This window comes from Diceros bicornis, chromosome 9, assembly GCF_020826845.1.
Source record: "Diceros bicornis minor isolate mBicDic1 chromosome 9, mDicBic1.mat.cur, whole genome shotgun sequence".
Lineage (NCBI taxonomy): Eukaryota > Metazoa > Chordata > Mammalia > Perissodactyla > Rhinocerotidae > Diceros > Diceros bicornis.
In genome coordinates, this window is record NC_080748.1 from 4,133,194 (window position 1) to 4,154,091 (window position 20,898).

Sequence of the window (20,898 nt, forward strand, 5' to 3'; positions counted from 1 at the left end):
TTTACATAACAGGGTACAATCCTTTACAAAGTTCGATGGAAAGGCTATACATCAGATGATGATACCTGGGAGCCTGAGGTTCATCTTGAGGACTGTAAAGAAGTTCTTCTTGAATTTAGGAAGAAAATTACAGATAACAAAGCTAAACCAGTCAAAAAAGACATTCAGGTATCATGTTTTATCTCATATTTCTTTTTTTTTTAGTATAATAAATTTATTATAAATTTTACTGATACAAAGAATGTGCAGCAAAGAATTCACAAATAATAATAAAGCACCCAGTATTCCAACTGTAAATTCTGTATAGCTGATTAATTCTCACAGAATGCTTTCCTTCATTTTTGCCAAACTCTTCTTTCCGTAACCAACCTGTGATTGCAATTGATTTGAAACAAGTATAGTTCGAATATGTTGGTTAATATTTTCCTTTAAGTTAAGAATAAGATGAAAGTGGGAGGAAAAGACATGTTGAAACTTGACTTGTTCATCCAAGATCTGAGCGTCTTGTTTTTATATACCTGAGGGTTATTTCTTGTGCTATTCATGTTAGTACTACAGGTATAGTGCATACTTTTACATTTAACCTTTATTATTAATGTACGTCTTGTGTCTGATTTTTCTGCTAATTAAAACAATTCTTAGATCGTTTTATAAAGCTATAAATTTTAATCCATTTCAGATTATGAGCAGGTCTGATTATTGAGGTCTTTTGTTTTTCTCTTCTATTCTCATTTCAGTTTTTAGGAACTTCATTGCTTTTTAGTAGCTCTTCCTGATGGTTAGGAAGGATAAAAGATTAAAGGAACTCAAATAAGTGAAACTTCTGTCATCAGCAGTTTGGAAAAAGATTTGCTGGTGGGCTGGAGTGGGATAATGTTAAACTAAAACATACATTTGGTTTAAGGGTTTTCTTCCATGGATTTGTCCATTGTTTTATCCTTGATTCTCTTATTCCACAAGTAATTGAGTTGGCTTTATTTATGAATCTTGTAAGAATTCCCTATTTACTTTTCCATGTAGATTTCATTTATAGCTTCTGTTTATAAATTGAACCAACTCTTACTCGTTGCTTTTCCATTTATAGTTTTCTGCTTAAATCCTGGGAGCACTGCTTGCTTAGGACTTAGTAAGCATCATGGAAGTTAGAAATGGTTTTTAAAATAACCAAAAAAAGGTCTGTTAATGCTGTTTACCAGAAAATATACATGATGCAGAAATGGTACTTGTTCATTAAAATACTTTTTATCATTTAGCATTTGGATACATTTTTATCTTTCTGTTGACCATCAGGTATTTCAAACTAAAAACAAAATTGAGGTGCTGTATAACATTCATGTGTGTGATATGGTCCAGCTTTTCATTTTTAATAAACTGAAAATCTACAAATAAGGTGACCACTGGTCTGCCTTGAGCTTTGATGGTTGATGTTACATGATGCAGATAATTCTCGACTGTACTGTTACATCAACATTGACTATTTTTACCTTTTGGGTTTTTTTTTTGTAAACACGGTCTTATATGGGCCAGACCCTTAAATGATCACAGTTACACAAAGATAGGTAAAGTCTATCTTTTGTTCTTGAGGTGCCTTGCAAGTTGTACATATATGATCTTTCTTTTAAGGGTAGTAACGTATACTAAGGATTTTGTCTTCTGCTTGTCTTTTAAAATAATTTTTTTATCAATACATATTCTAACCAACAAACAAGTATGTTTTTGAAAAAATTATGAAACAGTCCCTGTGTACCTACTACTCAGCTAAGAGATAGTTTTGCCTTAATTTTAAAATGTAGCTGAGGATACTTTTTTTTCGGGATTGTTTTTTGAAATACTTCTGTTTTGTTGTTGAAGTGTGGCTATAAAATAATAAATACATATTCCTTTTTAATGTAAAATGAATTAGAATTTGTGCTTCCAAAACATTTTTTTTTTTTTTTTTTTGCTGAGGAAGATTGGCCCTGGGCTATCATCTGTGCCCATCTTCCTCTACTTTGTATGTGGGATGCTGTCACAGCATGGCTTGATAAGTGGTGCATAGGTCTGCACCCGGGATCCGAACCCACGAACTTCGGGCCGCTGAAGCAGAGTGCATGAACTTAACCACTGTGCCACTGGGCCGGCCCCCCAAAACATTATTTTTAAGAGTGTATATATTATGAAGTAAACATTTATTCTGGTAATGCTGTGGCCCAAAATGGTTTTAAATTTTTTCCTTTGGAATTGTCTTTATAAGAATTTATGATGTCATGCAAGAAAATAATTTCTAGTGACACCTCCTTTTTGACCCAAAATAGTGCTCCAAAAAGCGTGGTAAAGGTTCTCAGAGTGCAAGAGTGCACTTCCAAAAGTGTTTTGAGCAATGGTTGCACTGTTGAAAAGCTCATGGTTTCCAAAGGTGATTACCTGGAGGGAGAAGACACTGGAGTGTGTGTGTGTTGTACGTTTGACAAATGTATCATCAGTCACTGTGTCATCACACCTCATATACAATATTGCTGGACATTCCCATAGACTGCGATGTTATGTAAATAGAGGAGGTGGCTATATCTTGATTTGCTTGGGTCAGCCCCAATTTATGCCTGTTGACTTGGTATAATTATTAATAGAGCCCCGTTTCATTTTCAGAGTTGTCCTGATTTGGATAATAAATAACATGTTTATTTTACTTGTGAGACTATTAAAATGAGTGAGAAGACGGGTTGCTAGGGTACTGAAAGTGCTTAGACCTGTGGTATGTGCGATTTTAATTCTTTGTTGTGAATATTTTATAGTTATTTTTAAGGTTAACACTGATTCCTTTGTATATCTGTTCTCTGATGGCAAACAATAATTGTTCATCAGATGGTAGCTAATTTTTGTATCATGACTTCGTTGAATCTGGCCAGGTACTCCAGGGCTGGCTCACCCAGGTACAGCTAACCTACCGATTCCTTTAAAATATGGCTAAATAGTAATTTCAAACATAGTATTTTGATGCCTAAAGTCAAACTGCTATATTTATAATGTATTTGCATCAACTTATTTTATATTTAAAATCTACAGGTTGTAACTATCTTGAGGAGCAGTCTAATGACCAAAGAAAAAATCTTTTTTCAAAGTTATTTGCTGAAAAGCCGGCATTAAGCTCTTCTCAGGCGATTGAGGAAGAATAACAAGGGTACAGATGACCGTGCCACCCTCTTGTAGTGACAGCTCTAGCAGCCACCAAATTGGGCCAGGAGCATTGCTGGGTAACTGGACAAAGCAGAGACAACAGGGAAGGTGCAGAATGACTGTGGCAATGAGGAGACAATGCTCTAGTTGGTTTGGAGGCTTGATTTTAAGGTTTTGATGAGTGGAAACTCCCCTGGAGGATCTTTTTTATTTATACACTTCAGGATTTTCAGAATTTTAGAATTCTTTTAAGTTGTCTTACCTGATAAAAGGAATAACTCTGGCCTCTCTGCTAATTATTACATGTTCATTCATTCAAAAAAATCCAGTTTTAATATGTGTCAGTCACTAGGCATACAGAGAAGAATAAGGTGTATTCTTGTCTTCAGAGAGGTCACAGGACATTGAAGGGGGAGGGCCAGGCAAGCAGGACACTGAAATACAGAATGAGGAACATTCTCAGGCAGCTATGTGTGTGCTGTGGAAAATCTAACAGAGGAGGGAGTGACTAACTTTCTAAGATAGGCATAAAAGTTATATTATAGAGGATTCATCATTTGGCCTAAGCCATAAAAGATGAGGAATTCAAGGGATCCTAGGTGGGGAAGCAGGTACAAAGATGTGCAGAAGCACAGGTTTTGGAGAATGGTGAGAAGTGCTAGAGCATTCACAAGGGAAGGTAGCAGAAATGAGGCTGGGCAGAGCCTGGGAAGAAAGTCCTATGCAGCTGCGTTTAAACTTGACCATTCAGGCAGTAGAAAGACCAGCAGGAGTTTTGAGGGAAGTCATATGATCAGATTCATGTTTTAGGAAGATGATTTTTAGAGAGTTTTGTTAAGGGAAATTTGAACATATAAGAATGGAGAGGGCAGTATCATAGGACTCCAGTGTTCATCGCCCAGTTCAGTTATTATCGGTATTTTGCCATTCTTTTTTTCTGTTTACTGCTCCCACTCTCCCTTTTCATTTGCTGGAGTATTTTAAAACATATTCCAGACATCACATCACTACACCCTGAAATACTTCAGTAGATAACAGGAATTGTTAAGCATAACCATTATACAATTATCATATCAAAAAAAGTTTAGTCATTTCTTAATATCTTCTAATACTAATAATGCATTCATTTTTCCCCAGTTGTCTCAAAGAAACAAAACAAAACATGTCTTTTTGTTGATTTGATTGAATTGAGAATTGAAGAAAGTCTACCTATTATATATCATTGATAATCTCTAAAATCTCTTTTAATCTGTAACAGTTTCTTCCCCTAACTTCCCCCTTTTTTCTCCATGTTGTTTATTTGATGAAGAAACCAGATCATTTTTTGTAGAATTTTCCATATTTTGAGTTTGGCTGGGTGCGTGGTGTCTTTTAACATGGTCCTCTATCCCCCTTATTCCTGTATAGTGGTAGCTAGATATAGAAGCATGATTACATTTTGGGTTTAATTTTTTTTTTTTTGCAAGGAGAGTCATAAGTGGTGTTGTGTACCTCCTATTGCAGCACGTGGGACAGCACCTAATGTCTACTTGACTCACTTACAGTGAGGTTAAAATGATCATTGAGATTAGGTATTTTCAGTCTGATCCATCATTAGAAAGCTCCTAACATTTCACGTGTAGGTTTTAGGAGCCGCTGATGATGATTGCCTAGAACAATTATTCATTAGAGGTTGGAATATAGTGATTTTCCAATTCTGTCATCCCTCCTGCCTTTATTAGCAGGAAGATCATTCTGGAAACACTGTGGTCATGATTCTGAAATGGGGAGAGATTCCTGGCAGAGAGAGGCAAAGAACTGAATTTAAGGTAATGTAGGTTGGAGAATTGATTTCATGTTCCAAGGATTTAGTGACTGATCTGATGGGGAAAAAGTAGAGTCAAAGATGACTAAGATTACTAGTTTGGGAACCTAGATAAATGATGGTGTTTAGGCAACAGGTTGTCTTGAACACATTAGATTTTAGTTACTTATTTGTCATCCAAGTGAAGATGTTCAGTCTCCCATTGGAAATATGAGTCTGAGTTAAAGAGAGAGATTTGGGCTGGAAATGTAGATTGGGAAATTGGTGGAGCATACAGGATAGTGTTTCTTATTAGTTCTGAGTAATAATCTGATTGTAAGTATTTTGAAAAAATAGTTCAGAGTTTTATAATTCTTGTTTAAAAATTTTTTTGAAGTAATATTAGTCATACACTTAGCAAGGTTAAATTTATTACTCTTCTTTTTTCCCCTCCTTTTCACCTTACCAGTGCATGAAATTTAAATAAAAACAAGCTATTCGATTTGGAAATGAGGTCAACACCAGTTTTTAGCAAATTGATTTTCAAGAGCATGGAAGTCAGAAGCTCTTTAGGATTAAGGGAAAATTGAGAAAGAAGTCATTAAGTCATTAACTCTTACAGATATTGCTTAAAGCAAAGGGGTAGCTTTAGGGTGAGGAGATGCTGACTGAAGCACTGGAGAGCAAGCTGAATTCCTCAACGTGTATTTCATAACAACAAAGATATTCTCCTGTGTTATCACACTCAGGAAAATTTAAATGTATCAGTGTGATGTGTCAATGGTGTTACATCAGCAATATGTCTATCTGACACATAGCTGCCTACATTGACATTTCCCCGTTTGTCCTGGAACGTCCAGTACTACTTTCTGTCATGCAGTGCATTTAGTTTCACATGTTCCTAGTTTCCTTTCTTCTAGATAGTTCCATAGCCTTCCCCCTGCCTATTTTTTAATGAGTCCAGACCAGTTGTTTTATAAAATGTTCTTCAAATTGGAATTAGATGAATGCTAATTAGTGTTAAACACAAACAGTATTTTTTCCATAGAAATTACATGATTTGTTTCCTTGTGATTAGATTCAGTGTAAACATTCTAGCAAATGTGTTATATAGGTGATGTACGTTACATCAAGAGACAGGTGGTGTGTCAGTGATCTCATTTATTGCAGAGGTTAAATTATATGATAAAGTGAGGCCATCATTTTTTCTCCCTTTTTAAAGGTACCTTTTTCTCTTTTAAAATAATAAGTAACGTGAATAATAAATAACCTAATAAGAAGTAATCTTTTAGACTGTGAGAATCTCGTTCCCCAACAACCTCACCCCATGATTTTAAAATACTGTGATGATTCTTGCCTCAATTAGTTATTACTGTGATGGTTGCAAAATATTGTTTTTTCTAATTCTGTTACTCTGTATTTTTCAGTTTGTATCCTATAAAGAGCAGCTCCTCCTTCCCTTAAGTTTTTTTTAGTATCACTACACACTCATGGAATCTTTTTATTCAATGTGTTATCCATGTTAATGCTAAAACGGAGCTGCTGTGTCCTTTTGATAATTTCCCCTGCTGTTTTGAGCACATTTTTGCTTTCTGGTGCAAGATATTCCAGCGTTACCAGGGACTTTCCTGCTCCAACCCTGGTATCAACCATTTCTCCAGGGAATCCTGATTCTTTTCAGAGGGAAGTGTACCTATTGCTACTGGAGTGTCATTATTTCTAGGACCTTTAAGTAGACAGAGCTAAATGAAAAAATACATGTCTCTCTTTTAAATCATAGATTCATGTTGATGTCTGTAATTTCAGTCCATCCCCTCAGGGTCCTCCTCTCATCCCACTGGCCGTTATTCTATCTCCCTCTTTCTACTTTGAGAACTCTGGTTCCAATCAATGTTCTATATACTCATTTTCTCAATCCTAAAATAATTAGAAATTAGTTTCAGATTTGCTACTCTCATTCTCGTGTAAAATTCTAATTTTTTTGCAGTTCTTTTTGTCCTTACAGTATATTTACTGAGAGTGTTTAGTGTTCAAATGTTGCTTGGATTATTTCTTTTTTTTCTACTCTGTGATTATTATGTTCTCAATTTGATAAGCAGGTTCATTTGTTTGACTGTTAATTAGCACCTGTTTTCCCCCTACCTTCCCTCCCTCCAAATCTAATTTGAGGTAATGTCCTTTTAGTCCCAGTTTATAAGGCAATCAGCAAGAACATTATGCTTTTGATATTTTCTCACCATTCTCTCCTCATTATTTTGGTAAGTGCACTGTATATTGTCAGAGCATTTAGTCATTACATGCTGTACTCTCTCTTTTTTTTTTTTTTAAATTAGCCATTTTTTTTTAAATTTTATTTATTTATTTATTTTTCCCCCAAAGCCCCAGTAGATAGTTGTATGTCATAGTTGCACATTCTTCTAGTTGCTGCATGTGGGACGCAGCCTCAGCATGGCTGGAGAAGCAGTGCGTCTGTGCACACCCGGGATCCGAACCCGGGCTGCCTGCATCGGAGCGCACGCCGCACTTAACTGCTAAGCCACGGGGCCAGCCCCGAGCTGTACTCTCTTAAAACCATCATTCAGTCTTAGTTCTAGAGGCAAATATCTATGCTTTCCACCCGTCTTTATCTTGATGTCTGTACAGTCATTTTTGGTTACCTGAAGCTCATTCTTTAGTCCAGTGGTTCTCAAAGTGTGGACTCCAGGCAAGGAGCATCAGTCGTCCTCATCTGGGAAGGTGTTGGAAATGCCGTCTCCGGGGTGCACAATTGGGTGGGTTCCAGCCACCTGGGTTTGGTAAGCCCTCCAGCATTCTGATGCACACTAAGGTTTTAGAACCACCTCTGCAGTAGAGGGGCTCATGAGAACAGTATTCCCAGTGTTCTTGTGTTTTGTAACAGTTTGCCAGCAGCCTTTATCCTTGACAGCCAGTTTGACTGGATATAAATTCCTTGGCTCATATTTTCTTTTCTTGAGTATCTTAACATATTGTTCTGTTGTTATCTGGCATAAATATTGCTCTCTAATGAGGAATCTGAGTTTCTTTCTCTTGTAAGTGGTTTAGTCTTTTTGTCTGATGCCTCAAAGTTTCTCTTTATTTTCTCTTGCTTCAGAGGCGTGTCTTGCTGGCATGCTTTTATTGTTTTTAGGATAGTTACTCTTGCTTAGTATGTTTTTTTTATAACAACTTAGCAGAATATTCTATCGTAATCATTTTCTGCTGTTTATATTTATATGAAATTATTTTTTCTGAAAGTTTAGGAAGCAGAGGAGGGGAACAGCTTTAGGGCTCCTGAGCACCTTTCTTTTATTATTTTTATGAAGGGTTAAAAAATACGGTCTTAAACTTGGTGAGATCTTTATTCCTGGGTCTGGTTTCACCCTGCCCTCGCCACTACTTATATGGGAATCTTCTCTTTTGTTTCTGTTTTCCCTGTGCTGCTTTATTTGGAATCTTATCTCAGCAGTTTTTCCTCATTGTGGGGCTTTGTGGTGTCCTGGACGTCCTGGAAGGGAGCATCGCTGGGTACTTTGGAGAGTTCACAGGGACTGGCCCAGCCAGCCCCCCGCCCCGCCCCAGTACCTGCAGTCACCACGTGCAGGTGCCTCTCTCCCTTCAGCTGCTCTTCTCAGATTGACCTGCAGACTTTTTAGTGATTTCTCCCATTTTCGTTGCTACTTTTGCTTCCTCCTGTGATAGTCATACCACACAGGTGTTATAGCTGTTAGTAGTTTGTCCCTACCTGCTTATATTTCAGGGTTCATTGGGATACTTTGCCACTTAATTAAGTAGATGTTAATTTTGTTTAATGTTGTCTGTGGGGTTTTGTTTTGCTATCCTAGTTGGTTTGTCTTTTTATGAAGTGATTCAGGGAGATTGAAAAAGTTATGCCAATGCCACCAGGTTCTCACTATCTTAGTAACTTTGGTGGGATTCATTTCTTAGGTACTGTAGGGAAAACTTTTAAAGTACACTTGTCTTTTCCTTCCCTTCTTTCCACACCCAAGTCATTTAGGAGAAGAGAATTTGGGGAAATGGGAACCGAAAATACTTTTCATAGTGTTTTTGTGTCTATACAAATACTTTATTCTTAAGATTTTTTTTAGAATAGGAAAATATTTTTTCCACAGGAGCTATTTCAGATTATATAACACAAATCAAATCAGTCGGGGAAGTAAGATTTGTGTTCAGTCCTACTTGTTCCATATATAACTTGTTACATATAATGGAATGTAACGACAAGTTCTGGGATCCAGAGTCTTAAATACCTTTGGGTTTGGATTGGTAATGACTTTTTTGGCAACCAAGAAAGTCTGTACAAATTACTTCCTTGGTGTTTTTGGAAGTTTTGAAGTTCAAATCATGTACAACCTGCCATACGTAAGACTGTTATTGTTCACTTCTGCTTGAGTTTGAGACCTTCAGCAGCGCTAACATTTCCTGTCTCTGTCTGTATTTATCTACTTTCTTAAATTGATAGTCATCACTACCAACAGCTATTTGCTAAATCAGAGATATAAGTAATGTTATACAACATCAATGTAGGTAAGTAATTTTATAAGGAGTTGAGAAACTGCTTGGGAAAAAACACATTTCTACCAGATATCATTAGTACTACTTTTCAAAACCTTTTAAATTACTATGTTAATGAGTATTTAAATCTTGTTTATATTTTATAGAGACTATCCTTAAATAATGACATATTTGAGGCAAACTCTGATAGCGATCAGCAAAGTGAGACAAAAGAAGATACTTCTCCAAAGAAGAAAAAGAAAAAACTAAGGCATAGAGAAGAGAAAAGCCCAGATGATCTGAAAAAGAAAAAAGCAAAGACTGGGAAACTAAAAGATAAACCCAAACCAGACCTGGAGAGCTCCTCTGAAAGTTTAGTTTTTGATTTAAGGACAAAGAAAAGAATTTTGGAAGCCAAAGAAGAATTAAAGGAATCCAAAAAGCCCAAGAAAGATGATGTAAAAGAAACTAAGGAATTAAAGAAGGTTAAAAAGGGTGAAGTAAGAGATTTAAAGACTAAAATAAGAGAAGATCCCAAAGAAAATAGAAAAACAAAAAAAGAGAAATATGTTGACTCTCATTTGGAATCTGAATCACATGTACTTAATGAATCCCCTTTTCAAGAAGATGACAGTGAAGAGTTGTATTCTGGCAGCAGAGAAGAGAAACAAAAGATTAAAAGTGCAAAAGAGAAAGCAGAGCAAGATGCAATTCAAGATACTATTTTTGATAAACAGCTGGATGGCACTGTAAGTGCTGATGAGGATGCTGATGGCAAAGCAAAGAGGAAAAAAAAGAAACTGAGAAAGACTGAGGAACTTAAAGAGAGCAGAAAGCTAGAAAACAAGAACCTTTTCTTAGAGAAGAAAAATATACATAAAAAACAAAGGAATCAAGACAAAGGCAAAAGTACTACAGAGTTAGATAAGCTGACCGCTGCTTCTGGCCAAACACAGAAGAGTTCACGATTGGGTGGGGAAGAGAGGAACCTCAGGTCCAGTGACTCAGCTGGGGAAGTGAGTACGGGGCGGGGGATGATTTGATTGAAAGGTAACAGTAAAATCTTAGAATACAGAGATGTTCAAACCAAGCTAGCACTCTTCTGAGCAGTCAAAAAGTTTCACAAATAATGACAAAGAAATAGTGAAACAAGCTATATGAAGAGCCTTTCTATCGTTAGGGAGTTAATAGTGTGACTCATACACATGCTGAAGATCAGCCAGCTTTTGGACCTCCCCAGCTGATCTCTTAGTCTTCAGACTTGCTTTCTTTTAGACTAAGTACAACTAGAAAATTGAGGGCTAATTTGTGGACAAAAGCCAGGGTCTTTTTTTAAGAGATATGTGGTATGTAGCATTGTAGTAGAGCTTGTAACTTCCTCAGTTGATTTTATTAGCTTCTCACATCTTACTTGATGTTTTTACCCTGTTGTCTTAAGAATATACCACTTTTTACTTAAAAGTACATAGAATGCATTAACATTAAAAGTCTTCTAATTCTTACAAAAATATATTTAATAAAGAGTTTATCCCATTATTATAAAAATTATTTTTATATGGTTTTTCAAAATGGAAATATTTTCCACATTATGAAAGTATTCATATATGTAATATTTATCACAGGCTATAAAAAAGATCGTTTTCTTCCATCCATTATTCCTAGTTTGTGGATTTATCTTAAGGAAATCATTTTAAAGGGGAAAAAACTATGTATACAAAGATACTTATGGCTGTGTTAACTTCGCTAAAACTAATACCAGTCTAACTAGCCATGAGGGAAATGGTTAAGAAAATATTGTATCCACTTGGGGACAGTTGAATTAATCCATTGAAGTATTAATTATGAGGTCAATGTAGCAAAAATAGAGAAGTTTACAAAATGTTATGGTGAAGAAAACCATACATACATATGAACACAGTCTTGTAAAAATATGTATGCAATGTTAATAGAAAAGTGAATTTTAAACAGTAAAATTATCTGTGCAAAATTACAAAGATCAGAAGGGAGAATGGAGGAATAAAAATAGTCATGTTTTGTTAGTAGGGCTGTAGGTGAATTTTTTTTGAAGTTTTCTTTATTTTTAATAAATTCTTAGAGTGAGGAAACTGGTGTTGGGTTTTGAATTTGATATTTTGTAGGTTATCATGGTTGAGGGGTAATCTTGATTGAGGAGGCAGTTGATGTGAGAAAAGGTGTAATAATCAGTGGTCATGTGCCACAGTACACAAAAGGCATCCCAGATATCAAGAACCCGCGTTTCCCAGTTTTCAGATAGAGGGTATCAGCTCTTTATCTGTTCTTGTTGTGGGTCTTAACATATGTCTCTTTCAGGAGAAAGAGACCAAAAAAAATGAACCCAAAGAAAAATACCAGAAAAGGCCTGATTTGGACAAGGAAGAAAAAAGCCGAAAAGAGCCAAAGGGATTAAAGAGTGAGTGAATGCTAACATTTTACCATTTAACATTGCGGTCTTTGATACAAAGAATTTAATTTACTTTGAAGACAATGTCTCTTTTCTAACCTGCAATGTCATAGAACTGGAAATTTCATTGACTGTGGAATTTAGAAACTTATGCTACTTTTTTTTAACTAGTTACTTTATTGTATAACAATTTATGTTGTTTCTATAATTAATTTTTTCCCTTCTGTTCACCTTGTTCTTTCTCTTTTTGAGTATGATGATGGAGTACATTAGAATTACAGAGAACAGGAAATTAATTATGGCAGAAAAAAAGGTCTCTTTTAAATGCTAAATGAAACAAACTATTGTTTGATACCGTATTTAGCTCTTTGTCATTTGTATAAATATAATATTAACTGTACGTTTTGAATTACGTCAAGATATATCATAATTGAGAATTCATTCCACACGTCAATACTGGAAGAAGCACTTTATAAAACATTCACCGTTACAGTGTTTGAATAAGCCCTAGGGGTGTTTTAGTTCATGCACCAAAAGTACTTGGAACACATTCTCATGGAAGCAGTGATTCTAAAAGATGGATAATTTCCCCTGGGTTTTCTCCCAAAAGCTGTTATGTAACTGGGGTAATATTAAAAGCAGATTTTGGTTGGGGCCGGCCCCATGGCTTAGCGGTTAAGTGTGCGCACTCCGCTACTGGCGGCCTGGGTTTGGACCCCGGGTGCGCACCAACACACCACTTGTCCAGCTGTGCTGCGGCGGCGTCCCACATACGGCAACTAGAAGGATATGCAACTATGACATACAACTATACTGGGGCTTTGGGGAGAAAAAGGGGAAAGGATTGGCAATAGATGTTAACTCAGGGCCGGTCTTCCTCAGCAAAAAGAGGAGGATTGGCATGGATGTTAGCTCAGGGCTTATCTTCCTCCCACACACACACACACACACGCACACACACAAAAGCAGATTTTGGTTCTAAGCCTATTCTGGGACTTAGCAGTAAGTAGCAGGGTAATGGAAGGTAGGAAGGAGCAACTGTTGTTTCAATGGATTGTGCATAAAGTTTCTGTAATTTAGTCTGTTCAAAGGAATACAACAGTTTTAACCATCTATTACTCTTCAAAGAGTGATTGAAGATTCAAAATATTATAAAACTGGGGCTGGTTAATTAACTTTTTCTTCCTTCTAGCATCTTATATGTCAATTTGAGGTACATTTTTACTGTGAATGTGTAGTCTTAAACTACTATTCATTCCTTTATAATGTTACTAACTGGGAGTCCGATTTTCAGTATCCCTGCTAATAAAACCTATCTGCTATGTACCCAGAGTTTATAATAGAGTTATTCCTAATTTTGTTCTGTTCTACCCTTTTATTGGGTTATTATGTCAGATGTAGTGCTTTGCCAGTCTCATTTCCACTTTTATCTTGAGTTGAAAATTGAGTGGGTTTTCACAGGCATTAGGTCTGGTTGTAGGGGTGTGCGGTCAGTGTGCTGGCACCGTTCATTTCCCCCACTCACCACCAGAAGTCATTTTTGTACAAGGTTAGCTTTAGGATAGAGTTGTAGGCAGTTGTCTTAGCAGAAGAATAGTTGGTGGCATGACTTGGCTTATTCTGAGGCTCACTGTCTTCAGTAGGCCTTCGTCAAAACTGAGAGTATTCAGAACACCAGATTTACTGCCATTCACTTTGGACGCCCTTCTGACTACTGAACAGCCAGTAGAAAGACCAGTTGAAACAACTTCATGGGTTTTTCTTTTTTTCCTAATTTATTTTTTTATTTTATTGAAGTCATATTGGTTTGTAACATTGTGTAATTTCAGGTGTACATTATTATAGATCGGTTTCTGCATAGACTGCATCATACCACCAATAGTCTGGTTTTCAGTCTGTCACCATACATATGTGCCCTTTTGCCCACACCCCCCACCCTCTTCCCCTGGTAACCGCTAAACTGTTCTCTTTATCCATGTGTATGTTTATCTTCCATATATGAGTGAAATCATAGGGTGTTCGTCTTTCTCGTCTGGCTTATTATGCTTAACATAATACCCTCAAGGTCCATCCATGTTGTTGTAAATGGGACAATTTTGTCTTTATGGCTGAGTAGTCTATTGTATATATAGAGCACATGTTCTTTACCCATTCACTAATTGATAGGCACTTGGGTTGCTTCCATGTCTTGGCTGTAGTGAATAATGCTGCAATGAACATAGGGGTGCATAGATCTCTTTGTATTGTTGATTTCATGTTCTTTGGGTAAATACCCAGTAGTGGGATAGCTAAGGATTGTATGATATTCTTATTTTTAATTTTTTGAGAAATCCCTGTACTGTTTTCCATAGTGACTGCACCAGGTTGCACTCCCACCAGCCGTGTATGAGGGTTCCCTTTTCTCCACATCCTCTCCAACACTTGTTATTTTCTCGTCTTGTTAATTATAGCCATTCTGATGGGTATGGGGTGATATTTCATTGTAGTTTTCATTTGCATTTCCCTAATAATTAGTGATGTTGAACATCTTTTCATGTGCCTCTTGGCCATCTGCATATCTCCTTTGAAAAATGTCTGTTCATATCCGCTGCCCATTTTTTTGATTGGGCTGTTTGTCTTTTTGTTGAGATGTATGAGTTCTTTATATAGTTCGGAAATTAACCCCTTGTTGGATATATGATTTGCAGATATTTTCTCCCAGTTGGTGGGTTTTTTCACTTTTTTTCTGATTTCCTTTGCCTTGCAGAAGATTTTTAGTCTGATGTAGTCCCATTTGTTTATTTTTCTTTTGTTTCCCTTGCCTGAGTAGCCGTGGTATTTGAAAAGATGCTGCTAAGACCGATGTCAAAGAGTGTACTGCCTATATTTACTTCTATGAGTTTTATGGTTTTGTGTCTCACATTCAAGACTGTAATCCATTTTGAGTTAATTTTTGTGTAGTGAGTATAGGTCTACTTTCATTCTTTTGCCTGTGGCTGTCCAGTTTTCCCAGCATCATTTATTGAAGAGACTTTCCTTTCTCCATTGTATGTTCTTGGCTCCTTTGTCAAAGATTAGCTGTCCAAAGATGTGCGGATTTATTTCTGGGTTCTCGATTCTGTTCCATTGATCTACGTGTCTGTTTTTGTGCCAGTACCATGCTGTTTTGGTTTACTGTATAGCTTTGTGGTATATTTGAAGTCAGGGATAACTTCATGGATTTTATAGTAAATCTGATCATGCTTTATAATCAAGGCAGATATTAGTAAAAAGTAAGAGAATATCTATTTCTTTAACAGTAACCCAGATTTTTTTTTTTTTTTTTACTGAGGAAGATTCACCCTGAGCTAACATCTGTTGCCAATCTTCCTGTTTTGTTTTTTTTTTCTTTTTATGTGAGCCCCAGCCACAGCATGGCCACTGACAGACAAGTGGTGTGGTTCCACGCCTGGGAACCGAACCTGGGCTACCGAAGTGGAGCACACCAAACTTTAACCACTAGGACACTGGGGCTGGCCGTAACCCAGATTTTGTTTTGATTACAACAAAAATCTGTGACTCATTTATTATCAATTTCATGTTTTTCACTAGCATTTAAAGAAATCAGAAATGCATTTGATTTATTTAAATTAACTCCAGAAGAAAAAACTGATTTCCCTGAAAATAATCGGAAAAGAGAAGAAATACCACTTGATTGTACAATCACAGAAGATCACAAAACCAAGGAAAACAAGCAGTTACTTAAAGAAAGGAGAAATACAAGAGATGAAACGGATACTTGGGCATATATAGCTGCAGAAGGTGATCAAGAGGTTCTAGACAGTGTGTGCCAAGGGGATGAGAATTCTGGTAAGTATGTTTGTAATCATTTTGCAGAATTTTTTCAGTGTAGTGCACCATATTATTTCCCTCTCCTCACTCTTCTCTGCCACTGTAATTCTGATCTCAAGATCAGAACATAATAGAGTAGAAGATTTTATTTGAATCTCCTGAATAAATGACTTTTTATATTGAAGACTTAGGTCATCCTGTGAATTCTAAATTGATCAGACAAATAATTTCTTAGTCCCTACCCTGCACAGTTAGAAATTACAAAGATTTCTGGTTTTCTACCTTACCTACTCTTGCCAAGCAGCCTGATTGTATATCTTAGCTAGATTTCTTGCAGAAAATTATCAAATACAGACTTATTTCTATTCTCCCCTTTTAGCTTTGCAGTGAGTAGCATTTACTAAATAAGATTATATTGTAAATGCTCTCCTGAGGATATTGGAATTGGCTGAGGAGAGGAAGCCCACATATAGAATACAGAGTACAATAGCTATGGGGAGGAGTAAGGAAAAGACAGAATTATGACAGAATAAACCAAAGAGGTTTGTATAATTTGTGAATTTTGAGAAACAGTTGAGAATTTTTAAAATATTTCAGAATATATGGCAGATTAGTTAAATCTGGGTCGTCCTCTTACTGCAAAACAGCTAGATCCTAGGTACTAGGTAAAACATGCTTTTTGATGCATTGCTGAGCTTGCAGAAAGTTAGGACAATTTCTAGAACCGGTAGACAAGGGGGAGGAAGTGGGTTGCCTAGAGAGCAAATGTCAAATAGCAGCAGTGCCGTTGGGATACCAAGCAATAAAGAACAAATACAGTAGGTGTTGGGTCCCAACCTCCAGAGTTCCCCGGGTGAAATCTGAAACTGGGTCCTGTACATGGAGGGCAAGGAGAGACCAAAGAAAGAGGCAGGCCACTCCAGACGGGTAGGTGGCAGGTTTTAAGAGAAGGAATTCACATTTGAGGTTTGTCTTGGGCGGCCGCAGGACAAGTAGATCTCCACACCCACCTGCCAGAATCTTGAAAGTTTATATAGAGGTCTTAACTGGGTTCAGTCATGTATCAGTCCACGTGGTCTCAATAACACCTTAGTCTCTCAAGGCTGTGTCCTTGAAACAGCTCCTAGTGTGGGAATGGTGGGCAGAATGTACATTCCAAGGGCAGGAGAGGGGTGAGGAGCCTGGGTCCAGCTCATGGGTCAACTGGCAGTCAAGTCCTCTTGATGACCTCTAACATTCCACCCCTCGTGACCGGCTCTTACAGTCTCTATGTCCCCCCTTCCACAGTGTACCCCGAACATCAGCGAGGGGTTCACTAGCATGGAGGCGGTTTGTTTGGCGGCTCTCTGGCTGCATTGGAGGCAGATACCACAGCAACAGTGTAGGCACATGCAAGAGAAAACATGGATTAAGACAACGATTCTCAAAATAAGTAATTTTTTCCACCAGGAGCTCCATGATCTGAACCACTTTATTAATTTCCCTAGGCTGGGGGTCGGATCACTCAGGGCGTTCACTTGTGTAGTCATGTGATTTAATAAAGTTGATACATCAGCAGACTCATCAGTTACGAGCACACAACACTCTGTTTGGATAATGCACAGGTGCCTCCTCGTGAGGCGGTAGTAAGGTCCAAGGCCATCCTATTTTGGAGGACAACGTTGTCGTTAGAGATAGGTCAGTGTTCAGTAAGGACAGGCTTTGCTGCCTATCATTTAAGGCTTGCTGGGTGTATTTAGTGAGGGCTTCTCTGTGTGCTATGATGTCCTCCAGGCCAGTAGAGGGAGCAAAGACGGCAGCCAGATGATCATACTGGTGGGAAACAACATGCCCGTCTGGCCTTGAGGAGAGGGAGGTTGGCAACTTTAGGAACTTGACCTGGTTGTGCATACCACACATTGGCCGGAGGGCAGCACTGTTAGGCATGAGGAGATGGACTGGGGGTGGGATATGCCAGACCAAGACTCCCTCATCTTCTCCCCTCTTTCAATGGTGCGTGTTCCATTCCAGGTATAGTGTGTTTCAATAGATCTGTCTTGTAGCAGGACAACAGAATCCCACTGGAGACTGAGTAGTTCCCCTTACCCAGGGGTGTGAAGTAACTCACCCGTTTCGGTGGGCCATCCCATTGCAAGTTCCAGTAGCTACCGCCTGTCCCAGGTCTGATGGGGCTTGGTATTCTCAGCAGCATAGCATGTTGATTCACAGTGAGAGTCGGGGCAAAGGCTGTTTCCTGTGACTTCCATACCATTATGATATTGGGTGTCTTGGTAGGGGTCCCCAGTCTGGCATATGGGACAACAGCACCTACTGGTTGGTCATTCAAATGTATTAAAGCCTGGGGTAGTACGTTAGTCCACCCAGCCAAGGTGGTCTTACCTGTTGATAATTTAATCTGCTGCTTGAATATTCCATTCTTCCTTTTTACCAACCCTGCTGCCTGCGGGTTATAGGGGGAAATGGTCATGTTCTTTTACCCAGTCTTGGATATCATGACCTCTAAAATGTGACCCCCATCACTGTCTATTTGACGAGGGTATTGGTACATGGTACTCAGCTTCTCTAATCCTCTGATGCTGGCAGCCTGGTTTGTGCAGTAACAGGAGAAAGCTTGGGTTAGGCCAGATTCAATGTCCACACAAACCAAGGCACATTTAGAACCATCACTCCTCTCATAGGGAGGGGGCTAGTATAATCAATTTGCCAATTTCTTACCCATTAAAAACTCTGTTAGATGGCCCCAGACTCCTTTGGTATGCCTTGGGCATTGTTTAGAACATGCTGTCACTGCATTAACCAAGTCACTGTATCTCAAGGTGAAGCCAGCATCCTTGGCAGTACAGCATGCCACCTGGTGCTGCAGTGGTTGTTCTTCCTATGTACCTAATCTGCTGTGTCTACTGAAGGGTCAGTTGCTAGACCTCATACCCAGGCTAGGGCATCAGGTTCCTGATTGCCAGGGGTGTCAGCGCCTTGTGAGCTGAAACATGGAAGATGGTGAAGACTGCCTCAGGCTCTTGCAAGTGGATCCAAATGTCTTTCCACATATCCTTACCCCACAAGGGCTTATTCATGATCACCCACCCCTCTGCTTCCCATTGTCCAAGTCATAGGGTTAAAATCTTTTTAGTGGACTATCAGTGCAAAGTGTTAACGACCAGGGCTCATGAGTGATCACTAGCCAAACCGCTCTGAATTCAGCCCACTGGCTGCTGCAGTTCACTCCTGTCTCCATGCAGATGGTGTCAGTGGTGGGCTGAATAGCAACTGCAGTCCATGTGAACAGGTTGTCCCGACTAGATCCATCTGTATACCAGGCATCAGTGGGAATTCCCGCCACTCTCTCTCTACAGGCTGCAGGGGCTGCCGCAGGAGTAAGGGTGGGGGTACCTGGAGGATCTACATACTCTGCAGGGCCTAGTAGTACCTGCATCTCTAGAGACAGTGGGGTGGCAGACAGGATGCTCCTCTGCTGCACGTAGGCATACCACTTAGTCAGTGTGGTGGTTTGAGCCATGGCAGAGGTGGGTCAATGGAACATATTATCAAACCAATCTTGATAGGAAGGGAATTTCTTACCATAATATGCAGTTCCTTCCTGAGAGGCTCTACCTGGAGGAGCACTGTGTACACTGCTAGAAGCTATTACTCTGTGGGGGTCTGTTGGGTTCCTGCCCCTTTACAGAGCTGGGACCAAAATCCTAGGGGTACTCTCTCGTTGTCTCAGCCACAGTGCCCACCCTTACCTTCCGGGGTCACAGACTCATCTAACTCAAATGGTAGCCCTGCTTCAGAGATGCCCAGAGCTTTAATCTGCTTTACTAGCCTTTTTACCTTCTCAGAGGCAGCTTGCTGCTCTGATCCTCATTCCCACCCATCCTTTCTTTAGCAGGTGGTAAAAGGGATGGAGGCACTGTGTCAGATAGGGAGTAAAAGTCCTCCAAAACCCCAAAATCCTCACAAAGGCTTGCACCTCTTTCACATTCTTAGGAGTTGGATAGGATTGCACCTTATAGATCACAGCTTCTGAGACAACGTGTGTCTCATTCAACCAAACGACTTTATGGCAATGCCTGGGCCTCGAATTTTCTGTGGGTTCACCGCCCATTTCCTCCCTCACGATGTTCCAGCAAAGTCTGCAGGGTGTCCTGCAGTAGAAACAAGTCTTCACATGTTAACATTATATCATCAATGTAATGGGCCCATTTTACTGATGTGGGGAGGGAAAACAGGGACAGGTCTTGGGCTTCCATCCCATGACATATAGTGGGGATATGTAGGTAGCCTTGGGGAAGCACTTGAAAGGTCCATCGTTGCCCCTCCCACGTGAAGGCAAATTGGTCTTGTGGCTCAGTGGCCAGAGGTATACTGAAATAGCATTTGCTAAGTCCAGTACAGCATGGTACACTCCTAGGACCATGGCCAAGTTATCTAAGATGGTGGCAGTGTTGGGCACAGCCACATGGATGGGGGGCACCACCTTGTTCAGTTCTCGGTAGTCCACGGTCATCTGCCGTGAGCCCATGCTGGGCTGTTGAAAGCACAATGGGCAGGGTGCACAGTACCCACTGGGTGCAGTTCTTAGATAGTTTCTCCTATTTCCTTATGCCCCCAGGCAATTTATATTGTTGACAGTTATCACTCTTCTTTCACAGGGGTGGGAGACTTACTAGCTCCCAGTTGGTGTTTCCTCTCAGCGCTGGTTTGATTTCTCTAACCCAGAGGTGGAATTCACTGATAAATGTTTGCAGAGTTTGACTTTGTAGGATATCATTGTCCAGTATGTTCTTTGGTACTGAGTGGAAAAAAACCTCGTATTCTTGTGGGGGAGAATGCGCAATTTGCAGCGTCAAAGGGACCTTCCTGACCATAACCGTTTGCCCCCCATACCCATCAGTAGTGCTGAGGGGACCAGAAAACTTCTGAGGGTGACCATGTATTAGAGGACATTTGGCTCCAGTATCTACCAGAGCTGTCACCTTTTGTTTATTTCTGGGGGACCAGTGAGCAATGAGCTCAACTTGGGGCCTCCGATCATCCCCAACAGCCCTCCCCTGGAGGCAGTCTTGGCCTGTATCCTATAGCTGGGGTGTGGGAGGCACCCACCACAAATAGGACTATATCCTTGAGGCCTCCGCTGGAACAGGTGGGGCATCAGGCACGGTGGGGCAGACGTGGCAGGTCTGAACTGTTCAGATGTTAAGGCTTTCCACAGGCC

The 20,898-nt window shown here is 39.3% G+C and overlaps 1 protein-coding gene across 4 annotated transcripts in view; it reads left to right on the top strand.

The window, feature by feature from the left end:
- MPHOSPH8 (M-phase phosphoprotein 8) overlaps positions 1-20,898 on the top strand; it is a 45,518-nt gene that overhangs the window by 2,839 nt on the left and 21,781 nt on the right. For 3 of the 4 annotated variants that reach the window (XM_058547793.1, XM_058547791.1, XM_058547792.1), the window contains exons 2-5: positions 13-168; positions 9,616-10,464; positions 11,780-11,879; positions 15,441-15,698. In XM_058547793.1, the coding sequence (XP_058403776.1) occupies positions 13-168; positions 9,616-10,464; positions 11,780-11,879; positions 15,441-15,698 (1,363 nt within the window). The remainder of the gene's footprint in view (positions 1-12; positions 169-9,615; positions 10,465-11,779; positions 11,880-15,440; positions 15,699-20,898) is intronic. The other variant, XM_058547794.1, reaches the window with a different exon arrangement.